This window comes from Mobula hypostoma, chromosome 2 (genome assembly GCF_963921235.1).
Source record: "Mobula hypostoma chromosome 2, sMobHyp1.1, whole genome shotgun sequence".
Lineage (NCBI taxonomy): Eukaryota > Metazoa > Chordata > Chondrichthyes > Myliobatiformes > Myliobatidae > Mobula > Mobula hypostoma.
In genome coordinates, this window is record NC_086098.1 from 28,475,776 (window position 1) to 28,503,525 (window position 27,750).

A 27,750-nucleotide genomic window follows, 5' to 3' on the forward strand; every position below is an offset into this window, starting at 1 on the left:
GCTGCGTTCACCAGCAACTTTTATGTGTGTTGCTTGAAATTCCAGCATCTGCAGATTTCCTCGTGTTCGCACTTCACATTTATTTGGGTTGAACTCCATCTGCTACTCTCAGCCCAGTTTTGCATTCTATCAATGTCCTGCTGTAACCTCTGACAGGTCTCTACACTATCCACAACACCTCCAACATTTGTGTCATCTGCAGATTTACTAACCCATCCCTGTACTTCCTCATCCAGATCATTTATAAAAATCACAAAGAGGAGGGCTTCCAGAACAGATCCCTGAGGCACTCCGCTGGTCACCGACCTCCATACAGAATATGACCCGTCTACAACCACTCTTTGCCTTCTGTGGGCAAGCCAGTTCTGGATCCGCAAAGCAATGTCCCCTTGGATCCCATGCCTCCTTACTTTCTCAATAAGCCTTATCAAAAACCTTATTATGCTCATGATTTGGAATTTTCATTCAGTAGTCAGTAGAGCTGCAGGTTTTACTTCCAGTGAATAAAAAATACTGCACTTGCTGCTAATTTCCTTGACTCAACTTCCGTGATGTACTCCAGGCTAGAAAGCACTCAGAATGGCACCTTTGCCATTGGGAGAATTATGCACTTGTGCTTCATGAACTCAGAATCAGAATCAGGTTTATTATCACTGGCATGTATCGTGAAACTTGTTAACAGCAGCAGCAGTTCAATGCAATACATAATATAGAACAATAATAAATAAATCAATTACAGTATATCCATGTTGAATAGATTAAAAATTATGCAAAAACAGAAATAATATTTATTTAAAAAATGAGGTAGTGTTCACGGTTTCGATGTCCATTTAGGAATCGGATGGCAGAAGGGAAGAAGCTGTTCCTGAATCGCTCAGTGTGAGCCTTCAGGCTTCTGTATCTCCTACCTGATGGTAACAGTGAGAAAAGGGCATGCCCTGGGTGCTGGAGGTCCTTAATAATGGAAGCTGCCTTTCTGAGACACTGCTTCCTGAAGATGTCCTGGGTACTTTGTAGGCTAGTACCCAAGATGGAGCCAACTAAATTTACGACTCTCTGCAGCTTCTTTCGGTCCCAGGCAGTAACTCCCCCATACCAGACATTGATGCAGCCTGTCAGAATGCTCTCCACAGTCTACCTATAGAAGTTTTTTTAAGTGTTTTTGTTTACATACTGAATCTCTTCAAACTCCTAATGTAGTCACTGTCTTGCCTTCTTTATAGTTGCATCAATATGTTGGGACCAGGTTAGGTCCTCAGAGATCTTGACACCCAGGAACTTGAAACTGCTCACTCTCTCTACTTCTGATCCCTCTATGAGGATTGGTATGTGTTCCCTCATCTTACCCTTCCTGAAGTCCACAATCAGCTCTTTCGTCTTACTGTAAATCACTCCGGTACGCCCTCCCGTCTCCATCTGAGACTCTACCAGCAATGGTTGTATCATCAACAAATTTATAGATGGTATTTGAGCTGTGCCTAGCCACACAATCATGGGTATAGAGAGAGCAGAGCAGTGGGTTAGGCACACACCCCTGAGGTGCACCAGTGTTGATCATCTGCGAGGAGGAGATATTATCACCAGTCCACACAGGTTGTGGTCTTCCGGTTAGGAAGTCGAGGATCCAGTTGCAGAGGATCTAATTGAACAGCATACTGACATAGGTGTTTGTGTTGTCCGGGTGGTCTAAGGCCATGTGAAGAGCCATTGAGATTGCGTCTGCCGTTAATCTATTGTGGCAATAGGCAAATTGCAATGGGTCCAGGTTCTTGCTGAGACAGGAGTTCAGTCTAGTCGTGACCAACTTCTCAAAGCATTTCATCACTGTAGATGTGAGTGCGACTGAACGATTGTCATTAAGGCAGCTCATATTATTCTTCAGCCGGTTGAGGAAGTTTGGTACGGGCCCCCATGTCCTAAGAACTTTCTACAGGGGCTCAATTGAGAGTAATCTGACTGGCTGCATCACTGCCTGGTATGGGAACTGTACCTCCCTTAATCGCAGAACTCTGCAGAGAGTGGTGTGGACAGCCCAGAGTATCTGTAGTTGTGAACTTCCCATGATTCAGGACATTTACAAGGACAGGTGTGTAAAAAGGGCCCATAGGATCATTGGGGATCCAGGTCACCTCAACCACAATCTATTCCAGTTGCTGTCATCTGGGAAGTGGTACCAACAGGCAGAGGGAAGCTTCTTCCACCAGGCCATCAGACTGATGAACCCATGCTGATTTGAAAGTTATATTACACTGACTGTTCTATTTATTATAAATAATAAATTACTATGTTTGCATATTGCACATTTAGATGGAGATGTAATGTAAAGATTTTTACTCATATATGTGAAGGATATGTAAGAGATAAAGTCAATTCAATTTACTTCAATTCTTAGGCACTAGTATAACTGTTGCCTTTTTGAAGCAAGTGGGAACTTCTGCCAGTAGCAGTGAGAGGTTGAAAATGCCCTTGAATATTCCTGCCAGTTGGTTGGCACAAGTTTCAGAGCCTTTTTCGGGGCCTTCCTCCTTATGAGGGTTCACTCTCTTTAAAGACAGCCTAACATTGGTCTCTGAGACAGAGATCACAGGGTCACCGGGTGCAGCAGGGATCTTTGCAGCTGTAGTTGTGTTCTCCCTTTCAATGCGGGTATAGAAGGCATTGAGTTCATCTCGTAGCGAAGCGTCGCTGCCATTCATGCTATTGGGTTTCGCTTTGTAGGAAATAATGTCTTGCAAACCCCGCCAGAGTTGTCATGCATCCGAGGTCGCCTCCAACCTCATTCAGAATTGTCTCTTCGCCCTTGAAATAGCCCTCCACAAGTCATACCTGGTTTTCTGGTACAATCCTGGGTTGCCAGACTTGAATGTCACAGATCTAGGCTTCAGCAGACGACATATCTCCTGGTTCCTCCATGGCTTTTGATTTGGGAAAGTACGGCAAATCTTTGGAGGCACACACTCATCCACACAGGTTTTATTGAAGTCGGCAACAACTGCAGCATACTCATCCAGGTTTGAAGCTGAATCCCTGAATACAGTCCAGACCACCAATTCAAACCAGTTCTGTAGGATGAACTTGAGTTTATCCCACTTGCGCTACCTCCTATCAGCCTCTCCTGTGTTCCCAATTACTTATTTTAACTTTCATCAGTCAACCTTCATCTTAATTTTAACATTTTCATCTTTGCTTTTAAAATCATCGATGGTTCTATCCACCCAGTTTCACCACATCTGTAATTTATAACCTTTTAGCCATCTGAGTTATTTGCCAAAGATAATTTTTTACTTATCCTGTTTTTTTTTGTTCCCCCTCTTTATGGACACCTGACTTCAATGATGAAATAGTTCCCTAAATCTCTCTACTTCTTTCTGTTTCAATGCACTTAAAACCTACCTCTTTTCCTAAGTTTTCTTTCAGCCATTCTAATGTATGATTCAGAGTCACACTTTGTTTGATTGCATTTCTGTGAGGTGGCTTGGATGATGTCATTCGCTAAAGGTGCAAAATAAATATTGTAGTTCACCAGAAAATCCTTCTTGCCTGTAATGTGTTCTATTATGACAATCCCCCACCATTGTGACATGCTCTTGCTCATCAGTGTCTATATGGTCACATGCTTATTAACAGCACTGAAGGAGGCTATTTGGCACATTGAGATAATCCTCCCTCATCTAGACAGACTACTCCTCTCAGTCCATTCCTTTTTGTTTTATTCCCATGTAACCCTGCAAATATATTGTTACTCAGAGCAGTGCACTGAAAGAGGACTGTCAGTAATGCTGCATTTGGATGAGACATGAATGTAAGGCACTGGCCCTCCTCTCAAATGCATGCAGGATGTCCTGTGGCTTTTATTTCAAGGGTGCTCTCTCAAAGTTCATTGCTCAAAAGATGTAACAAGTGTTGAATTTCTGATTATGTAACCAATTTTTCTGAAATTGTGCAGTCTATAGATTGAATGCAATGTTCGCTGTCACTTTACATTCACCAGGATGTTGCCTGGATTAGAGTGTATTAAAGGAGAGTTGAGGATCTTAGATTGTTTTTTTTCCTGGAACATTGGAGACTGAGAGGCAACCCGTGGGAGTATATAAAATTATGAGAGGAGTTGTCAGAATCAATTTCCCATCATGAAAGTGTCAACTACAAGAGGACACAGATGGGGAAAGTATAATGGAGATTGCAAGGCAAGTTTATTATGCAGGATGGTAGAAGCCACAAATGTGCTAGTAGGTGCAGGCAAATACAATGGTAACATGTAAGAAGAATTAAGAAGGGCAGAAAATGGAGGGATATAGATCATGTGTGTGAGGATGAGATTAGTTTTATTGACATGGTTGGCTGTTCCTGTGCTGCACTGTACTGTTTAATGTTCTGTGTTCTAAATATCTGCTGTGGTGGTTTTCCTACTAATCTGTTGGCATGGTCCATGTTAACCAACTGTATCCTTGTTCCACTGTAATGCCATTTTATTTAAGTTAAGCACAGTCGTTTCAAACCCAAGTTTCTCTGTCTTAACGTGAACACTGCTTCATAAAGGATCTGATGCCCTCATCACCAGATCCAAGAAAGTCTGTTCCTTGTTCTGTCAAAGGGTTTTGCTTCCCATAGATATAGGCTGACCTGCTGAATATTTCCAGCATTTTCTGTTTTTATTTTAGCCTGTTCCCCAGTTGGCTCAATTTGGTCAGAGCCAAAACAGTACTTCCACATTAGGCAACACTTCATCTGTCAATCTGTTGGAGTAATCTGTTGTACCTGGTGTTCCTCGTGTGGCCTTTTATACATCTGTGAGACCTGGCACAGATTGGGGGACCATTTTGACGAGCACCTTCGCTCTGTCTGTCACAAAAGGTAGGACCTCCCAGTGTATGGAAAAGCTGAGCTATGTTCAAGAATTTATCAGAGGATCTGAATGAATATGCCACAGTGATCATGGACTTTATAAAGACAGTTGTGGATCAGAATGTCTCCACAAAATCATTCAGAGTCTATCCTACCCAGAAATCCTGGATGAACCAAGAAATCTGCAGTCTGCTGAGGGCCAGTGGCGTTCAGGTCTGGTGACAGGAGGTCCAGGAATGACTACTGGAAAGCCAATTCACATAGAAAGTGGCAATTCTGGACTAAATTGAATCACAAAAGGGTGCTCGATGGCTGTGGCAGGATTTGAATGCTCTCACCTCCTACAAAGTAAACTAAGCGACATACGTGACAACAAGGTTTAGTTCCCAGATGAGCTCAATGCCTTTTATGCTCACTTTGACTGATAAAGTATGGAGGCACCTTCATGAAATCCAACAGCCCTGTTATTTCAGTCTCTGAGGTTGGTGTGAGAGCGTCCTTCAGGAGGTTGAAACCACGGCAAGCATCTGGTGCAGATGGGGTATCTGGCTGAATACTGAAGACCTGTGCTGAGAGCTGGCTGGAGTATTCTCTGATATCTTTAAGCTCTCACTTCAGCAGTATGTGGTCCCCAGCAGCTTCAAACAGGCTTCAATCATACCCAAGAAGAACATGGTTACTATCATCCAGTAACACCTATATCCACTGTGATGAAGTGTTTTGAGACTTTGTTGATGAAACATATCAACTACTGCCTAAGGAGTGGCTTAAAGATATCAGAGAATACTCCAGCCAGCTCTCAGCACAGGTCTTCAGTATTCAGCCAGATAACCCATCTGCGCCAGATGCTTGCCATGGTTTCAACCTCCTGAAGGACGCTCTCACGCCAACCTCAGAGACTGAAATAACAGGGCTGTTGGATTTCATGAAGGTGCCTCCATACTTTATCAGTCAAAGTGAGCATAAAAGGCATTGAGCTCATCTGGGAACTAAACCTTGTTGTCACGTATGTCGCTTAGTTTACTTTTTGCCTACCGTCACAACAGGTCAACTGCAGATACTATTTCGATGCCTCTTCACTCAATGCTAGATCCTCAGACAGTGAAGATGCGTACATCAGGATGCTCCTCATCGATTGCAGCTCGACTTTCAACACTGTCATCCCCTCAAAGCTAATCAATAAGCTCTAAAACCTAGGCCAAAGTGCCTCCTTGTGCAACTGGATCTTCAATTCCTCACTTGCAGACCCCAGTCAGTGTGGATTGACAACAACATCTCCTCCATAATCACCTTCAACACGTGCACCACAGTGCTGCATGCTTAGTTCCCTGCTCTACTCGTTTTACACTTATGACTGTGAGGCTAAGCACAGCTTCAATGCCATGTTTAAGTTTGCTGATGACACCACTGTCTTTGGCTGAATCAAAGATGGTGATGAATCAGCATATGAGAAGAGATTGAAAATCTGTTTGAGTGGTACCACAACAACCTCTCACTCAGTGTCAGCAAAACCAAAGAGCTGATTATTGACTACAGGAGAAGGAAACCAACCAGAGATCCGTGAGCCAGTCCTTATCAGGGAATCAGAGGTGGACAGAGTCAGCAACTTTAAATTCCTCGGTATTATCATTTCTGAGAATTCGTCCTGGGTCCCACATGTAAATGCAATTACAATTAAAGACGTACCAGAGCCTCTATATTCCTGTACATTTGCAAAGATTCGGCAAGTCATCTAAAACTTTGACAGACTTCTATAGATGCACAGTGGAGAGTATACTGACTGGTTGCATCACTTCCTGGGATGGAAACCCTCATGGCCTGGAAAGGAAAAGCCAACAAAAAGTACTAGATACGGCCCAGTCCATCACGGTATAACCCTCCTTTCCATTGAAAACATCTACAAGGTGCTCTGTTGCAGGAAAGTAGCATCCATCATCAGGGACCCCCGCCATCCAGGCCTGTACTTTCCTCAACCACAGGACTCTGCAGAGAGTGGTGTGGACAGCCCAGCGCATCTGTAGATGTGAACTCCCCACTATTCAGGACATTTACAAAGACAGGTGAGTAAAAAGGGCCCGAAGGATCACTGGGGACCTGAGTCACCCCAACCACAAACTGTTCCAGCTGCTATCATTCCGGAAACGGTATCACAGCATAAAAGCCGGGACCAACAGGCTCTGGGACAGCTTCTTCCACCAGGCCATCAGACTGATTAACTCATGCTGACACAACTGTATTTCTATGTTACAAACGTGTGTATATTGACTATCCTGTTGTACATACTATTTATGTTTGTATAATAAATTACTATAAATTGTACATTGCACATTTAGATGGAGGCGCAACGTAAAGATTTGTACTCTCCATGTATATGAAGGATGTAAGTAATAAAGTCAATCCAATTCAATTCTTGAACCAGAGGTGATAACTTCACTCACCCCAACACTAAACTGGTATCACACACTATGGACTTGCTTTCAAGGACTTGACAACTCATGTTCTCAATATTTATTAGTCACTTATTTATTATTACTTTTTGGTTTTTTTGTTTGCATTTGCAACATTTGTTCTCGTTTGCACATTGGTTGTTTGTCCCTCTGTGTGTGTGCAGTCTTAATTGACTCTATTGTGTTTCTTTGTACTTACAGTAGATGTCCACAAAAAATAAGTCTCAGATTAGTATATGGTGATATATTTGTCCTTTGATAAGTTTACATTGAACTTTGACTTTTGAAGTACCCATTTTCATTTGGCTTCCCATTTCCATTCCAACATGTCTGCCTAAGACTTCCTCTGCTGCCACAATGAGGCCAAACTCACCAGAGTAGCCTCCATCCTTATGGCATGAACATCAATTTCTCCAGCTTTTAGTAATTACTACCCCTCGCCTTTTCTATCCCCATTCTGGTTACCCTCTCACTCCTTCTCTTCCCTTCTTCTGGCCATCACCTCTCTCTGGTTCTCCTCCTCCTTCCCTTTCTTCCATGGTCCACTGTCCTGTCCTGTTGGACTCCTCCTTCTTCAAACCTTTACCTCTTCCACATAGATCCTTATTTCAATCTCTTCCGTCACCTGGTTTCATCTATCACCTGTCAGCTTGTACTCCGTCTCTCCCCCGAGTTTCTTATTCAGGCTGCTGCTTTCCCCACCTTTCCAGTCATGATGAAGAGTCTCAGTCTGAAACGTCGACTCTTTATTCACCCCATAGATGCTACCAGACTTGCTGAGTTCCTCCAGCATTTTGTGTGCGTGTGTGTGTGTGTGTGTGTGCGTGTGTGTATGTCCAGCATCTAGAATCTCATATCTATGATGGCTCCATAGCATTAATTCATTCATTTAATTACCCTTTCCCAGCTGGTAGACTTTCAAGCTTCTCACAATTATTGCACTGCTCTTTCCTACTCTGTGGCTAGTCGTAGGGAGTCTCTACACTCTTCCTAACAAGTCAAGTCACTTTTTATTGTCATTTCGACCATAACTGCTGGTACAGTACACAGTAAAAATGAGACAGTGTTTTTCAGGACCATGGTTCTACATGAAACAATACAAAAACTACATTGAACTACGTAAAACAACACAAAAACTACACTAGACTACAGACCTACCCAGGACCGCATAAAGTGGACAAAACAGTGCAGGCATTACAATAAATAATAAACAAGACAATAGGCACAGTAGAGGGCAGTAGGTTGGTGTCAGTCCAGGCTCTGGGTATTGAGGAGTCTGATGGCTTGGGGGAAGAAACTGTTACATAGTCTGGTCATGAGAACCCGAATGCTTCAGTGCCTTTTGCCAGATGGCAGGAGGGAGAAGAGTTTGTATGAGGGGTGCATGGGGTCCTTCATAATGCTGTTTGCTTTACGGATGCAGCATGTGGTGTAAATATCTGTAATGGCGGGAAGAGAGACCCCGATGATCTTCTCAGCTGACCTCACTATCCGCTGCAGGGTCTTGTGATCCGAGATGGTGCAATTTCCGAAGCAGGCAGTGATGCAGTTGCTCAGGATGCTCTCAATACAACCTCTGTAGAATGTGGTGAGGATGGGGGTGGGAGATGGACTTTTCTCAGCCTTCGCTGCAAGTAGAGATGCTGCTGGGCTTTCTTTGCTATGGAGCTGGTGTTGATGGACCAGCTTACATTCTCCACCAGGTGAACAGCAAGAAATTTGGTGCTCTTAATGATCTCTACGGAGGAGTCGTCGATGTTGAGTGGTTGCTCCGTGTCGTCCTGAAGTCAACAACTATCTCTTTTGTTTTGTTGACATTCAGAGACAGGTTGTTGGCTCTGTACCAGTCCGTTAGCCGCTGCACCTGCTCTCTGTATGCTGACTCGTCATTCTTGCTGATGAGACCCACCACGGTCGTGACATCGGCAAACTTGATGATGTGGTTCGAACTGTGTGTTGCGGCACAGTCGTGGGTCAGCAGAGTGAACAGCAGTGGACTGAGCACACAGCCCTGGGGGCCCCCGTGCTCAGTGTGATGGTGTTGGAGATGCTGCTTCCAATCTGGACTGACTGAGGTCTCCCAGTCAGGAAGTCTAGGATCCAGTTGCAGAGGGAGGTGTTCAGGCCCAGTAGGCTCAGCTTTCCAATCAGTTTCTGAGGAATGGTTGTGTTGAATGCTGAACTGAAGTCTATGAACAGTATTCGAACGTATGCATATGAACAATGTCTTCTTCAACTTTATTCACCATATACATGTACAGTGCCTATAAAAAGTATTCATTCCCTCCCTCCCCTTGAAAGTTTTCATGATTTATTGCTTTACAACACTGAATCGCAGTGGATTTAATTTGGCTTTTTGACACTGATCAATAGAAAAAGGCTTTTTCGTGTCAAAGTGAAAACAGATCTCTACAAAGTGACTAAATTAATTACAAATATAAAACACAAAATAATTGATTACATAAGTATTCACCCCCTTCTAGTCAGTATTTAGTAGATGTACTTTTGACAGCAATTATAGCCTTATGTCTGTGTGGGTAGGTCTCTATCAGCTTTGCACATCTGGTCACTGCGATTTTTCCCTATTCTTCTTCTCAAAACTGCTCAAACTCTGTCAGATTGTATGGGAATTGTAAGTGGACAGCCCTTTTCAAGTCTAGCTACAAAGTCTCAATTAGATTGAGGTGGACTCTGACTGGCCACTCCAGGCCAATAACTTTATTGTTTTTAAGCCATTCCTGTATAGCTTTGGCTTTATGCTTACGGTCATTGTCTTGCTGGGAAACAAATCTTCTCCCAAATCTCTTGCAGATTGCTTCAGGTTTTCCTCCAGGATTTCTCTGTATTTTGCTGCATTCATTTTACCCTCTACCTTCACAAGCCTTCCAGAGCCTGCTGCAGTGAGCATCCCACAGCATGATACAGCCACCACCATGTTTCATGGTAGGGATGTGTGCTTTTGGTAATGTGCGGTGTTTGGCTTACGCGAAACATAGCGTTTAGTCTGATGGCCAAAAAGCTCAGTTTTGGTTTATCAGACCATAGAACTTCCTTCTAGCTGCCTTCAGAGCATCCCACATGCCTTCTGGCAAACTCTAGCTGAGATTTCATGTGAGTTTTTTTTTCCAATAGTGGCCTTCTCTTAGCCACTCTCCCATAAAGCCGTGACTGGTGAAGCAGCCAGGCAACAGTTATTGTATGCATAGTCTCTCCCATCTCAGCCACTGAATCTTGTAACTCCTCCAGAGTTGTCATAGGTCTCTTAGTGGCCTCTCTCACTAGTCCCCTTGTAGCACGGTCACGCAGTTTTTGAGGGCGGCCTGCTCTGCTGTGCCATATTCTTTCCATTTCTTGACGATTGAGTTAATTGTACTCCCAAGAGATATTCAGTGACTTAGAAATTTTCTTGTATCCATCTCCTGACTTGTGGTTTTCAATAACCTTTGTGTGGAGTTGCTTGGTGTTTTTTGTCTTCATGCTAGGATACTGACTCACCAGCAGTTGGACCTTCCAGATACATGTGTATTTTTACTGCAATCGATTGATACAGCTCGACTGCACACAGGTGTCCATTTAATGAATTATGAGACTTCTAAAACCAATTGTCTGCACCACTGAAGATTTAGTGTGTCATATTAAAGGGGGTGAATACTTATGCAATCAATTATTTTGTGTTTTATATTTATAATTAATTTAGGTCACTTTGTAAAGATCCATTTTCACTTTGACACAACAGTGTCTTTCTCTGTTGATCAGTGTCAAAAAGCTAACTTAAATCCCCTGTGATTCAATGTTGTAAAACAATAAAACGTGAAAACTTCCAAGGGGCGTGAATGCTTCTTATCGGTGCTGTACATGCAAATTCCTAATACATATAATTGTACAATATATGGTGAATAAAGTTGATTCTGGATCCTTTTGACAATGTTATTCTTCTATCTCTACCTTCCAACCTCTCCTCCTCAAAAAGCAGAAATCCTTGAATATGATGTTCCCTGCCTCGATCCTCGATCCCCTTGCAGCTATGTCTCTGTAATTGTAACACTTCGTACCTATTCGTCTCTAGGCAGATTTCCCAAACATGTTCTCAGAATTTGTTCTTGTAGCTTTGGTACCATTGGTAGATGTATCTTATTATGAATGCTTCATGGATTAAGGCACAAAGCCATCTTCCTTTATGTTGCATTTTGGCCATCTTTGGAATACTGATCACCATGTTATAATGAGGACAGAGGAAATGGAGAACATTTATGTAGATTAAATCAAAAACGTGACTGAACATATCAGGAAATAATGAACGGATGGTTTTCTCTTGAGAAACGAATGCATAGGTCGACGAAATTATGCAAAGTTTTGTTGCAATGGATACAAAGTTTTTCCAGTCATAGGAAACTAGAGGTGGCTGGTACCGAAGAGAACTCAGAAGAATTTTGTGGTATCTAAGCAGTGGTAAGAATATGGAATTTGCATCCTCAGTGAATAGTTGACACAAAAAGTTTTGATGCATTTATTGAGGCAAGCTATCTGTTACTGTGAATAGTTAAGTCAGTGGAAGATGAACTGATCTCCAAAAGTCATAAAGTTAAAGGTGAAACATTCTTTTCAACATTTTAAGCAAGATCAGTGTATTATTTTTGTTTTGTACAATTTTAGAGTGAAAAAAAGGAAAAGAGCACCACGCAGAAGTTTGGGCACCCCTAGAGATTTGAGCTCTCAAATAACTTTTACCAAGGTTTCAGACCTTAATTAGCTTGTTAGGGCTATGGCTTGTTCATAGTCATCATTAGGAAAGGCCAGGTGATGCAAAATTCAAAGCTATAAGTACCCTGACTCCTTAAACCTTGTCCCAACAATCAGCAGCCATGGGCTCCTCTAAGCAGCTGCATAGCACTCTGAAAATTAAAATAATTGATGCCCACAAAGCAGGAGAAGGCTTTAAGAAGATAGCAAAGCGTTTACAGATGGCCGTTTCCTCGGTTCGTAATGTAATTAAGAAATGGCAGTTAACAGGAATGGTGGAGGTCAAGTTGAGGTCTGGAAGACCAGGAAAACTTTCTGAGAGAACTGCTAGAAAGGCAAATCAAAACCCCCGTTTGACTGCAAAAGACCTTCAGGAAGATTTAGCAGACTCTGGAATGGTGGTGCACTGTTCTACTGTGCAGCGACACCTGCACAAATATGACCTTTATGGAAGAGTCATCAGAAGAAAACCTTTCCTGCGTCCTCACCACAAAATTCAGCGTCAGAAGTTCGCAAAGGAACATCTAAACAAGCCTGATGCATTTTGGAAACAAGTCCTGTGGACTGATGAAGTTAAAATAGAACTTTTTGACCGCAATGAGCAAAGGTATGTTTGGAGAAAAAAGGGTGCAGAATTTCATGAGAAAAACACCTCTCCAACTGTTAAGCACAGGGGTGGATCGATCATACTTTGGGCTTGTGTTGCAACCAGTGGCACGGGGAACTTTTCACTGGTAGAGGGAAGAATGAATTCAATTAAATACCAGCAAATTCTGGAAGCAAACATCACACCGTCTGCAGAAAAGCTGAAGACGAAAAGAGGATGGCTTCTACAACAGGATAATGATCCTAAACACACCTCAAAATCCACAATGGACGACCTCAAGAGACGCAAGCTGAAGGTTTTGCCATGGCCCTCACAGTCTCCTGACCTAAACATCATCGAAAATCTGTGGATAGACCTCAAAAGAGCAGTGCATGCAAGAGGGCCCAAGAATCTCACAGAACTAGAAGCCTTTTGCAAGGAAGAATGGGCGAAAATCTCCCAAACAAGAATTGAAAGACTCTTAGCTGGCTACAGAAAACGTTTACAAGCTGTGATACTTGCCAAAGGGGGTGTTATGAAGTACTGACCATGCAGGGTGCCCAAACTTTTGCTTCGGGCCCTTTTCCTTTTTTGTTATTTTGAAACTGTAGAAGATGGAAATTAAAAAAAGGTAGTCTAGCTTAAGGTATTAAAGAAATGTGTCACCTTTAACTTTATGCCTTTTGGAAAACAGGTCATCTTTTACTCACTTAGCTATTCACAATAACAGAAATTTTGGACCCAGGGTGCCCAAACTTTTGCGTGCCACTGTATATGCAGAATATATTTACATATGGTTTATCCCTGTGTGATTCAACATACTGTATATTGTACCTTAAATTCTGCACGTTAACCAGGAGGCATATATTGGGATGTTTAATTACATTCAGCATCATGTTTTCCCAGAATGAAACGTGATAGTGACCAGACATTTCCTGTCAGTAGTCACTGTTTCAATCCAACTATGAGAGTCTTGAATAGGATGATTTCATTCAGGTTCAGATCCAAATCAGTTTACTATCATATTCACCAGAGTGCAATAATAATCCTTGCTTGTGTAATGTCACAGAGTAAACAGTATGCATAGTGATACTAAATACAACAATAAATACAGCAACAAGCACAACACTCTGGAATGGTGCAAAAAGAAATGCTTAAGTGACAACTATGAAGAGTTAGAACCAAGGATTTGAGAACATGGCAGTGGAGAAGTCTGATAGCAGTGGAGAATTAAGTCACAACACCCGGGCTTTCGAGAAGAGAGAAAAGAGAATACCCATGGTGGCAGGCATCCTTGATGATACTACTCGCCTCCTCTACATTGGTGAGACCCTATGTAGATTGGGGATCATTTTGTCAAGCACCTTAGCTTCATCCACACAAAGCGGAATTTCCCAGACACCAAACATTTCAATTCCCATCTCCTTTCCCGTTCCAACATGTTGGTCAATACCACCTCTTCTAGCAGGATGAGGTGACTCTTAGGCTGGAGGAGCAACACTTCATGCTCCATCTAGGTAGCCTCTACCTGAACATCGATTTCTCCAACTACTGGTAATTTTCCCCTCCCCCTTTCTCCTTCTTCTGTTCCCCACTCTGGCCTCTTACCTCTTCCGTCACCTGCCTATTACCTCTCTCTGATGACCCTCCTTCTTCCCTTTTCCTATGATCCACTCTCCTCTCCTATCAGATTTCTCCTTCTCCAGCCCTTATCTCCTCACAGCTTAAATCATTCCCCCCCTCCGCCGCACACTGGGTTTCATCTATCGCCTTCTAGCTTGAACTCCTTCCCCTACCCCACCTTTTTATTGTGTCATCATCTCCTTCGTTTCCAGTCCTGAAGAAGGGTCTTGGCCCAACACGTCAACTGTTTATTCATTTCCATAGATGTTGCCTGACCTGCTGAGTCTCTCCAGCATTTTGTATGTAATTCTACTCATCTTCCTGAAGTAACGCACTGCGAATATCGACTATAAAAGGAGCAATGGGCCAAGCCTGTGATGGACTGGGCAGTGTTCACCACTCTCTGCAGGTTTAGGTGGTCAACAGCAGAGCTGGGGCTAAGGTGCAACCTGTCAGGCTACTTGCTGTTGTGCATCTGTGAAAATCCGAGAAGATCCTCATGATCATGACAAGCTAATCCTTTTCAGGCACGTTAAAAAGTACATACACTGATGTGCTTTCTTGATTATCACAGCAGGAAAAGATGTTACTGGTGATATGGATTTATTTTCTGAGAACCATTTCCAATTACAGTGGAACTTGAATAATTTTATCCTGGGCACACAGTTTGTTAGGTACTTCTGGAATAACATGGCATTAAAACTGTAGCAATGATCTGGGAGATCTGTAGAAAAAGTAAATTGCATATCTACATTCTGTGGGTTTGCCAATGCTGTTTCTAAAATGGTCCCACAAACATCCAAGCCATTCCAGTCAATTCATGCAATCTACCACGCCCCTCCCTTGACACTGCTTCATGATCTCCCATTGGACCCCAGCTGTCTCCTCCCCAAGCAGTCAGGTGATCTCTCATCCTCCCTTCACCCTTCAGCCACTCTCAACATCTATACAATAAAGTTCAAAGTAAAATTTATTTTCAGAGTACATAAATACTCAGAGATTCGTTTTCCTGTGGGTGTACTCAGCAAATCTATAGAATAGTAACCATAAGCAGGATCAATGAAGGAGCAAGACCATAGATGACAACAAACAACAAATAAAAGGCAGCTAAGTTTCAATTTTACTGTCCTTTCCACTTTAAAGAAATATATTTGCTTTTAGTGTACTAACCTTTCATTTATTAAATTTCTTTGTAATTCTACACTCCTAACTCAGCTAATTTTTCTTTACAAAGTTAGATATGTGGCTCCCCAGCCCAAACGCAAATCCATTTGCAGTACTATTAGTCCCGTCCAGTCAATTTGAGTAAATGAATTCTCTTTATCTCCTGCTGGTAATTGCATTACAAGCCAATGAGATTAATGCAGATGGACAAAAAGGTGGCGTGAATGTGGTGTGCTGTGCAAATCTATGACTGCTTTCAAATTATGCCGTTAGTCTTCCTTTAATTCCATGAGGTATTGACTGTGAAAAGCTTAAATATTTTTGGATAACCTTAAATATGTAATTCCTTGTCTTAACTCAAAAAATCAACACCAAGATCAGATGCAACACACACAAAATGCTGGAGGAACTCAGCAGGCCAGGCAGCATCCATGGAAAAGAGTACAGTTGACACTTCAGGCTAAAACCAGGGTCTTGGCCCGAAACGTCGACTGTACTCTTTTCCATAGGTGCTGCCTGGCCTACTGAGTTCCTCTAGCATTTTGTGTGTGTTGTTTATTATTTTTCTTTGTTCTGTACAGTTCTTATTAAAACCCAATTAACTGTTCATTCCGTCTCTGTGTCTCTCCCTGTACACTTGGGCCATCACTGAACTCCTGTAGAAACTGCATTTTGTGTTGTAGTGTGTATTTCAGCACTGCATTGTAGTGAAGAATTGTGTACTTATTTGTCTGAAGCCATTACAGTACATTAAGAAAACGACTGCCTATTTGGTAATCTTGCTCTTAATGTCTGATCCACTTTAATTAAAGAGAAAGCTATTTGGTTTTCTAGACACATTCCGGGAAGTAGCAATCCTGTTTTCATCTCCGGTTTAGAATTTGATGAAATTATTGTGGCGTAATTGTGCAATTGATCTCTATAGTCATTTGTGTTCTGTTTCCCAAGTAACCAAAAAATAGAGGTTTTATTTTTGTGTTTGAATAATATGGTATTTGTAAATATGCAGAAAGTGACATCTGGACTACCTAGCATCAAGAATAACTTGTTTTATCTTTCATAAGGGGAAAGGATTTTGAAGTACGGATCATTCACCAGCTAACTCTTCATCGAGTTGCAACCAAGATCACTGAAAAAGTTGTGATTTTCTTCCCCCCTCTCCCCCCGCCCCGTTCTCTCTTTTCAGGGTGCGAATGATGGTCCATTTAATCCTGTTAATTAAAATAAAAAGGGTCCAGCGTTTTAGTATACCTTTGGTGTAAACTCATATCATTGATCTCAGTCTCTTAAGTTGCTTCCCAATAAGTCTTTGTTTTCTATGTTAGTCAAATTGACTGGTATACGCTCATCAGTAGAGAATGTTGAATCAAGCATGCTGATTGATATTGGTGAAAATTTTGAAGTGCACAGTAAATTATGCAATGTCCTTTACCACCTGGAGCCGTGACTTAAATCATTCCAGATAAATTCATCTTTTCCATTGGTTGAAGAGTCAGTGTTTGTTAGTGGTTGGGTTGAGAAATATTATTCATGACCCTATTAACATTAGAGGTTGAAAAAATAAGAATTACATTCCTTATTACTGGTGTGTCTCAACACAACCATGGTGAGAATTAAATTAGGTCCTTTTGGGGATTTTTGCTTTAAAAAGGAAAAACCTAAAAATCTGAGCAGACTCTCATGAAATATAGATCACGGAGAAAAATAAGCAAACTGTTCAACTGAAAGTTGACTATATAAACGGTTTCAGAATTATAGAATGATCTTAAACTTCCATGAAGCACTTTAGGATGCTTCTCCACTTTAAAAGTGCTATATAAAAGCAAGTTGTTGACAACTGAATGTGGTAAAGATTTGGTGTGTTATATGAGAAGGTGACACCTGATCTGTTTTGTTTGTTGTGGTGTGTAGGAGAAAAGAATGAGAGTGAACCTGATGAGGAGGAACTGGTCAGTCTGAGTAAGCGTCTAGTGGAGACTGCTGTGATTAAGGCTGTACAACAGTATCTAGAGGAAACACAATCTAAAACAAAACAGAACACAAATGGGCAGAACATCAGCTCAAAATGTGTTACGGACACTGACCCAAACAATGGCAACAAGAAGTGAAAATGTTACATTTTAAAATAAGTGTTTAACGTCAGCGGAGAGAACTTTAATGAATACACATGATCATTGTATCAAATGTTCAGTGCTCCAAGGATGAAAAAGCTGAGGAAGAAATAATAAATCAAAATGACGAACAATCAAGACCTTCACAATTTATTCATCCGGGGTTTTCCAACGCAACAACCGAAGGAAAGAATGGTCTTTTGTTCAATGCTTGTGTCTGGATGTCAAATGTGATAAAAGGGCCTCAAGTATCTATAAATGTTGATTTGATTTTTCTTCAAGGCACCATTTTCATTGATTTAATTTTACAATTATTTTTATTATTGATGTAACAGAAACAGTAAAACACAATAAAATAGAATATATCTAAACTGATTGCAAATAAAACTGATTGAATTATTGGAATAAGCTATGTAGATTTTAAAATTGTTACATGTAAGCTGAACCTTCTAGGACACGGGCATATTACATATTTATTTATAATTATGGTTGTGCAGTTGAAAAACTCTACACTTTGTTTATTTTTTAGTTTGAATAAATTTTAGAATTAAATCAGCTTTTGTTAAATGAAACACATTTCTATCTTTTCTTCTTCAGGAAAAAAACACGATTCAGACGTAATTAGGAATGCTCTGCAGAAAGAGACCATTGCAGTACAGTGCAAACTTAATCAGATAAAAGAAGTATTGTCGCATCCAGGGACACAAATGAGAATACGGAGTGAAATAGCTGTAAAAAACAATGCAATGAAGCGGTGATAAGCAGGAGGATAGAACAGTCAATATTGATTCTTATGACTTGTAAAATGGAAAAAAGTACAGTAATAAATCCTCAGAGGAAATTGAGGATCGAGTTCACCTAATATTAAACATGTTTCTTATAATCATTACTTTGAACATAAACTACTTCAATTAGAAGGTATAAAGTTAAGTATTGCTTTATTGAAAATTCAGTCAGGATGTAATATTATGGTTTGGAATCAATTTTGATTTCCTTTATATCATATATAGATAGATGACATGTATATCTATCTACATATAAACTGCTTTTACTTTTTTTCTAAACATTATTAAATTGAATGCTTCAATTTCTATCTCTGGCCAGGCATTGATTAGTTTACTGTTGTCAGTAAGAAATCAACTGAGAAAAACAGCTTTTAGTTGGTTTGACCTAAATAAATTACACCTACATAGATATTTGGAAAGGGTTGTTCTGAAGAATATTTATTTAATTTGCATTTGCTTCAGACTAATTTGCATTGCTAATTTGGGACTAATCAATAGGTCTGAAGTTTTTACTCGGATAATATGACTTAAATATAATCTGCCTGATTTTACTGGTCCATGGTCGACTAAATTAAATTCCCAGCAATGAATCACAGATGATTTTTACCACTCAAGACTATATGAAACATTTGCCTCCCGTGTATTTGTGCGGTTGGCATTTCCTCAATTGCGTAGTGGTTAGCACAGCGCTTTACAGTACCAGCGACCCAGTTTCAATTCCTGCCACTGCCTGTAATGAGTTTGTAGGTTCTCCCTGTGACCATGTGACTTTCCTCCGGTGCCCCAGTTTTCTCCCACGGCCCAAATACCTACTAGTTGTTAGGTTGGCTGGTCATTGTAAGTTGTCCAGTGACTGGGCTAGGTCTAAATCAGGGGAATACTGGCAGCGTGGCTCAAGGGGCTGGAAGGGGCTATTCCGTGCTGTATCTCAATAAAAGTTAAATATGGTAAACATGGCGGCCTAGCAGTTAGCATAACGCTATTACAGCACCAGTGACCCAGATACAGTTCTGCCACTGTCTGTCAGGAGTTCGTACATTTTCTCTATTACCATGTGGGTTTCTTCTGCTTGCTCCAGTTTCCTCTCACGTTCCAAGGATGTACGTGTTCGTAGGTCAATTGGTCATTCGGGTGTAACTGGGCACTGTGCTGTATCTCTAAATAAAATAAAAGCAAAGAATTCAAAACTGAAGCAGAACAGCCCTTTCAAGACTATGCAATTACCAAATACAAAACTGATGTCTGCCTTCTGTGACTCAACTAGAATCTTAGATTTTTATCCATTATGGGGCAATATTTAAATTATTTCATTAACAAACATAATTCATTTTCACTGAATCATCTTTTATCCTATCTTAACATTCATTTTACAATTATTCAAAGTTCATTTTATTGTCACAATATGCATGTACAATACAATACTGATATTCATCTTCTTCAGATAGCCATGAAATATAGAAAGACCATGGGAGTTGTTCAAAGAAAACACACCAACTCACACCCCACCCCGGCATGAAAAAGGAAAACAAAGCTCGCAAACCCCAATATGCCCCAACTTCTCCCCTGCAGGAAAAAAGCAACAATAGCAACAAATCCCCAACCCCCACAGAAAAAAACAGTGACAATAACAATCCCTGATCCGCTCACTTGCAGAAGAGAACAGCGACAGTAGCATCAAAGCTCTCAACACCCCCCCCCCAACACACACATGCACACACACACAGAATTAACAAATCACTCACCTGCCAACTGGCCACGAGAAAGAAAACACCAAAAAACTGAAGGAGACCGATTTAACAGAAATGATTTCCTACTATATGATCAGTAGGAAACATTTGTGGTTCACTGATCCATTTATGAAAGAAGATCTGACACCTATATGCAATCTTACCTTCATGTGACTTCAGGTCCAGTATATACTATATTTCACATGTTGATTTTAAGCAATTATAAATGTTGACTAATATTAAAATTGTCATTAGCCTAAATCACTCTGCTGCTAACTAACAAGAAAATAGGATTAAACTACTGTCTGAATTTAAGCAAGGATGTATTCCAATGGGCCTTTGAATGTCATTTTCACTTCTGAGGAGCAGCACTGCGTGAGTTTATGTTTCACAGTCAGCAGTCAGAAAGGCTTTTACAAGTAATTTCTGGTATTATTTTGAGTGTATAAGTAATTCAGATACTAGATTTGGCAAGTTGTTTAAAGCAATGTGATTCATATTCATTTATTTTCACTAAGTTCTTTTCTACAAGCACTGTAAAGTTAATTTACTTAAGCCAAAGAAATAATGGCATAAAGAACCTGAGAAAAATGCATAAATCTGCTGGGTTTTTTTAGATTTCTTGATATTTGGGAATGACACTGGTCAAAGTAAGCCAGCTGAACATTTCAGGGTGCAGAGAGGCACAATAGACATCTGTTTGAATAAAATGCACATGGCAGATTTTAATAGATGTGAAGAGAATTCTTGTATTAACAAAATAATTATTCAAACATGTTCTCATATATTTTTCACTCTTTTTATAGTTTTTTCATTGTTGAATTCATAGCGTATGTTTTCAGATTATATCACTAAATTTAAAGACTTTTTTGTGTTGTATATGAAGTGATTCGAATTAGTACCAAGAAAGAACACATTAGTGGTTAAATTCTTACAGCTACAGTGAGATAAAAGTTACTGTATGGTTTGTGATGTGCTTATTGATATCAGTTATAATTTTTTTATCAAGTATGATTACAAATTGATTTAAAATAAACCTTACTATGGTTTTATTTATCATTTTGTTTTCAAGTAATTTGCTCAATTTTCACAAAATGTGCCTGAATAATTTTTAAGCAAAATACGTAACATAATTTACTTGTTTTAAAATATGAGAAGATATTTACCATTTGATTTGTTATTTCATGTAAAATGTTTCAATGTACATACAGAATTGATTCTACTCCAGCATTTGATATTGAGATGGTAATTTTGGTGTCTTGTTTAACGGTGCATTATTTAGTTCTAGTTTTTCACAGTCTGCTCTCACCAACCCGATGTGACTAATCTACTGTATTCACTTTGCCTTTATATTGTTCCCTTTGCGATACGTATAAGTGTTATGTTCCAAACTTCATTGTTTAAAATTAAATGTGCATATTTAAATGACAGAATCAGAAATCAACAATTTGTTTGTTCAAATAAATACTGGATTTCTATTGAAAGTGTTGGGAAATGATTTGTACGACTCATTCAGCCCGCTGGTAGAGTAACTCAACAGATAAGCAACATAATATCTTTAACAAAGCAAAGCATCCCTATTTGGTTTTCATGGAAAGAAAGGATATAAAATGAGAATTAGGAAAATTTATTAGAGGAATGATCATACCGTTAGGTATTGAAATGGCTTTTGTGACAGAACTGAGAAGGGGCAAACCAGAAGGTCAAATGAGTAAAATTAATTCAGATTTAGATTTATTTATCATGGGTACATTGAAACATACAGTGAAATTTGTCATTTATATTAACAACCAACAATGGATATGCTGGGGGCAGCTGCAAGTGTTGCCAAACAACCAGGTGCCAACATTATGTAAACAAGAGAAATTCTGCAAATGCTGGAAATCCAAAGCAACACACAAAAAAATGTTTGTGGAACTCAGCAGGCCAGGCACCATCTGTAAAAAGGAATAAACAGTCAACATTTCAGGACGAGCCCCTTCATCACAACTGCAGAGGAAGGGGGAAGACTACAGAATAAAAAGGTAAGGGAAAGGGAGAGATCTAGCAAGTCATAGGTGAAGCCAGGTGGGTATGAAAGTTAAAGGGCTGGAGAGGAAGGAATCAGATGGGAGAAGAGAATGGACGACAGGTGAAAGGGAAGGAGGAGAGGGTCCGGAGGGCTTTTGGCAGATGGAGCAAAGATGCTCAATGACGCAGTCCCATAATTTACGATGGGTCTCACCAATGTAGAGAAGGCCACATCAGGAGCACTGGACACAATAGATGAACCCAGCAGATTTACAGGTGAAGTGTTGCCTCACCTGGAAGGACTGTTTGGGGCCCTGAATGGAGGTGAATGTGTAGGTGCAGCACTTTGGCTGCTTGCAGGGAGAAGTGCCAGGAGGGAGAGTAGTGGGGAGGGACAAATGGACAAGGGAATCACAGAGAGAGCAATTCCTGTTGAAAGCAGAGAGGGAGGGAGGTAAAAGTATGTTGGGTGGTAGAATCCCTTTGGAGATGACAGAAGTTGTGGAGGATGATGTGTTGGCTGTGGAGGCTCATAGGTGGTAGGGAAGGACAAGATAAACTCTATCACTGTTAAGGTGGTGGGAAGATGGGATGAGCATAGACATTCAGGAAGTGAGGAGATGCGGGTGAGGGAAGCATCAATGGTGGATGAAGGGAAACACTGTTCTTTGAAAAGGAAGGATATCTCTGATGTCCTGGAAAGGAAAGCCACATCCTGGGTACAGAAGTGATGGAGACAAAGGAACTGAGAAAATGGAATAGCATTTTTACAGGAGATCGAGTGGAAAGAGGAATGGTCACGATAACTCTGAGAATCTGTAGATTTTCAAAGGATGTTGGTTGACAATTTGTCTCCAGAGATGGAGGTAGATTGAGAAAGCAGAGGGAGGTGTCAGAAATGGACCAAGTGAATTTAAGGGCAGGGTGGAAGTTACAGACAAAGTTAATTAAATTGACGAGCTCAGCATGGGTGCATGAAGCAGCACCAATGTAGTTGTCAATGTAGCGGAGGAAGAGCTGGGAGCATTTCCGGGGAAGGCTTGGAACATGGACTGCTCTACGTAGCCAATGAAAAGGCAGGCATAGCTGTGGACCATGCAGGTGCCCATGGCTGCCCCTTGAGCCTGGAGAAAGTAGGAGGAGCCAAAGGAAAAATCGTTGAGGGTGAGGTCCAGGTCTGCAAGACGGAGGAGGGTGGTGGTGGAGGGGAACTGGTTGGTCCTTCAATTGAGAAAGTAGCAGAATGCTTTAAGGCCTTCTTGATAGGGGATAGAAGAGTATAGGGCATGAACATCCATGGTAGTAATTAGGTGGTCAGGGCCAGGGAAATGAAAGTGAGGAGATAGAGTGCATGAGAAGTGTCGTGAGTATAGGTGGGAAAGGACTGAGCCAAGGGGGATAGAATGGAGTCGAGTTCAGTGGGGCAGAAACAGGCAGACACAGTGGGACAGTCAGGGTCTTGGATCTTGGGTAGGAGCTAGAAGTGGGCAGTGCAGGGTATGGGAACTATGAGTTTGGTGGCAGTGGATGGGAGTTCTCCAGAATTAATGAGATCAGTGCTGATGTCAGAGGCAGTTTTCTGTTCATCCAGAGTGGGGTCCTCTTCAAGGAATAGGTATGAGGAGGTATCAGGGAGTTGTTGCCTGCCCTCAGCAAGGTAGAGGGCGTTGCATGCCCACAGTGTTTAGCAGAACAAAACAAGCAGCAATGACAACAACAAACTTGCAGGACAATAGCAGGGAAACGAGTCCCTTTCCCACACACCCACCCACTCACACTCATTCACCCTTCAGCCCCAGGTCACCAGGTCAGGCGGCCTCCAGTCCTTAACCACAGACTCTCAATCTCGTAGACCTTGGCCCGGACTCATAGACATCGAGCCTCTGACCTCCAGATAAGCTGACCCAGGTGCTTCAACGTTGAGGCCTCTATCTCCAGACTTGCTGGCTGCAGTCTTCAGTCTTTGGGCTTCTACCTCTGGATTTGCTGACTTCTGGAATTAAAATGTACAGTGCTGTGAACACACTGTCATCAATGGGGGAGCAAAGAGGTGAATTCATAGCATTGTAAATTTGGGAGAAAGGCTAGAAAAGATTGTGGAGGCAGAGAATCAGATGACCATATTGGGAAGACAGAGCATTGTAATTGTAGTTCCCAGAAAAACAGAAGTATAATTCTTAGTGTGGCATAGGGCATGAGGAAACGAATTTTAGATAAGATAGAGTTCATATTGAGTTAAGTTTCAAAAGAAGCAAGGTTAGTAAAACAGTCATTTGTTACTAGTGTAACAATTTAGGAAATTGGGACTCATTCCAGGGAATCTCTTGAAATCCCACAGAGGAGCTGGGGGATCTGCATTTAGTTAATGAAATAATCTAAAATAAGGAGATTGTTTCAGTAGGAAATCTCTGTGGTTCAATAATGCATATAGAGAAGGAGATCTGGCACATACATGCAAATGAGCCTTTATTATGTGACTTCAGGTCCAAGCCCAAGTGATTGGTCTTCTGTCTTTGAAATGGTAAACAAGTATAATTATACCAGTATTAGTACAACTAAATATAAAAGATGAAGCCAGCCAGGCCATTTTGCATCCACTTCCCAGTGTTGGATTTGGACAAAGGGCATTTGATTCTACAAAATTCTCATGAATATCTAAAATTAGAATTATCCATGAGCGCATCAAGTAACTGCCTGACAAATGAATTCTCACAGAGTCTTAATTTTTCCTGCACACGGGAAATGGTGGCTCTGTGATATGCAGTCAGAAAGTTGTAGATAAATGTTAGAAACCCTGTCAAACATAGGAAAGGAAACCACTTTCTAATTGTGACGTACTAACCTGTCTACACTGATCATCATTACATCCTTGCTTTTATATTCTAGTCGTCTGGAAATGAATGGTAACAATGCATTTGCCTTCCTTACTACCACCTCAACTTGCAAGTTAACCTTTAAGAAATACTGCACTAGGACTCCCAAGTGCCTTTGCAACTCTGGTTTTTGAAATTGCTCCACATTTAGAAAATAGTTTATGACTTTACCCCTTCTAAAGTGCATGAGCATACACTTCTCTTCACTATATTCCACCTGGCACTTCTTTGCCCATTTTCCTAATCTGTACAAGTCCTTCTGCAGACTCCCTGCTTCCTCAACACTCCTGTCCGTCCACCTATCTTTGTATCATCTGCAAACTTGGCTACTCAACTATCAATTCTTTTACATAATGTGAAAAGTCGTAGACCAAACACCAACCCTTGCAGAACATTGGCAGTCATGACAGTCTAATTTATTCCCACTCTTTTGGTTTCTGCAGTCAGCCAGTCTTCTGTCCATCCTAGTACATATAGTACATCCATGAAATATCATGAGCTCTAGTTTAGCAGCTTCATGTGTGGCAACTTATCAAGGCCTTTTGAAACTCCAAATAAACAACATCCAACTCTCCTTTGTCTATCCTGCCTGTTATTTCCTCAAATAATTCCAACAGATGTGTCAGGCAAGATTTCCCTTTTAGGAAATCATGCTGACTTTGACCTATTTTATCATGTGCCTTCAAGTACCTCTAAACCTCAATCTTAATAATGGACTCAAAACTGAAAGGGTTGCAGCTATCTTTAGCCAGAATTGGATTATCCATCTTGGGCTCCCATTGCTACAGAATCTAGACTATAGCCAGTCTGGTCCTCTGCACGTGATATCTTAAAATGATTGAGAATACTGGGTGCCACAGTGGCAGCCAAGAATACCCCATCTGCAGTATTGAAGTTGTGCTCTGGCACTAGCAGTAATGCTTGTCAAGTTTTCCAGTACAGCTACAAAAACTATATTTGTTGTAGTGTGGATGAAATCACGGGAGAGACAGAGTCACTGGTAGATACAAAACAGCTTCTTTATTCGCCACAACAAGCAGGCCTCATACGGACGGAAACGGTTTCAGGAGAAAGGTCTGCTAGCCCAATGTGGGCTCGATATTTATATGCTAAACACAAAGGCAATCACTACTTAAAAAGTTATAGACAATGCATAGACAATGCTTCCTATAGAAGCTACATACAAAATATCACACCATCCTTTCCTTCCGACGCCAACATGTCTGGGTTGGTATCCACAGCCTTTAGGAATGTAAGTTAAGTCTACAATACATTTATTTGACATTTCCCATGTTAACATAGAAGACAATTGATATTTATAATGTATAGATAATACTGTCTTCAAAACTACAGCATCAGGTCAAACTACGGCACCAGAAGCATCTGGTATTCACACCCTTTTAGGAAGCGCATTGTTGTGGACTCAATCCACAGTACTTGTCAAATAGAAGTCTGGTGGCCAAAGTCACTTAAGTGTAAACAAATCATCTACCCAAAGAAATTCACTCTAACAATATTTACCTGGCAATGTGGAAAATTGTCCACATTCCTGCCCACAGGAAGTAAGACACATCAAAACTGCCTAATTACTACTCAAGTGGTCTTCTCTTGATTATCACGACGGATGGTTTTCTGAACAGTGCTATGTGGCAGTATATACTCACTGATAACCGATACCAACTTCAGGCTGTGACAGACCTCTTGCCTCAAGACCGGATCACAGCTCTGTTGTAAACATTAGCAAATGGGCAGAATTCCAGAGTTGAGGTGAGAATGATTGCCCTGTGGCATTAAGGCAGTTCTTGACCAACTGTGATATCAAGTACCATAGAACCATACAGCACTACAGCACAAAAAACAGGCCATTCGGCCCTTCTAGTCTGTGCCGAAACTTTATTCCGCTAGTCCCATTGACCTGCACCCAGTCCATAAACCTCCAGACCTCTCCCATCCATGTACCTACCCAATGTATTCTTAAAAAACTTAAGAGTGAGCCCGCATTTACCACATCAGATGGCAGCTCGTTTCACACTCCCACCACTCTCTGAGTGAAGTTCCCCCTAATGTTCCCCCTAAACCTTTCCCCTTTCACCCTAAAGCCATGTCCTCTCGTATTTATCTCTCCTAATCTAAGTGGAAGGAGCCCACTTGCATTTGCTCTGTCTATACCCATCATAATTTTGTAAACCTCTATCAAATCTCCCCTCATTCTTCTACACTCCAAGGAATAAAGTCCTAACCTGTCCAATCTTTCCCTCTAACTCAACTCCTGAAGACCCGGCAACATCCTAGTAAATCTTCTCGGCACTCTTTCAATCTTACTGATATCCTTCCTATAGTTAGGTGACCAGAACTGCACATAATACTGCAAATTTGGCCTCGCCAATGTCTTATACAACCTCCCCATAACATCCCAGCTCCTATACTCAATACTTTGATTTATGAATGCCAGGATGCCAAAAGCCTTCTTTACAACCCTGTCTAACTGTGATGCCACTTTCAGGGAATTATGTATCTGAACTCCCAGATCCCTTTGTTCCTCTGCATTCCTCAGTGCCCTACCATTTACTGTGTATGTCCTACCTTGATTTGTCCTTCCAAAAAGCAACACCTCACACTTGTCTGCATTAAATTCCATCTGCCATTTTCTGTCCCATTTTTCCAGTTAGTCCAGATCCCTCTGCAAGCTTTGAAAGCCTTGCTCGCTGTCTACAACAACGCCTCCAATCTTAGTGTCATCAGCAAACTTGCTGATCCAATTTACCACATTATCATCTAGATCATTGATATAGACAACAAGCAACAATGGTCCCAGCACAGAGCCCTGAGGCACACCACT

At 41.1% G+C, this 27,750-nt stretch overlaps 1 protein-coding gene across 2 annotated transcripts in view; it reads left to right on the plus strand.

Moving 5' to 3' along the window:
- Positions 1-21,467, plus strand: part of LOC134338696 (A-kinase anchor protein 7) — a 216,648-nt gene extending 195,181 nt beyond the window's left edge. Inside the window, exon 8 of one of the 2 annotated variants that reach the window (XM_063034748.1) lies at positions 18,114-21,467. In XM_063034748.1, coding sequence (XP_062890818.1) covers positions 18,114-18,274 — 161 coding nt within the window. In that variant the 3' untranslated portion in view covers positions 18,275-21,467. Of the gene's footprint in view, positions 1-17,316; positions 18,083-18,113 lie in introns of those variants that run through there. The other variant, XM_063034739.1, reaches the window with a different exon arrangement.
- Positions 21,468-27,750: the final 6,283 nt, after the last annotated feature.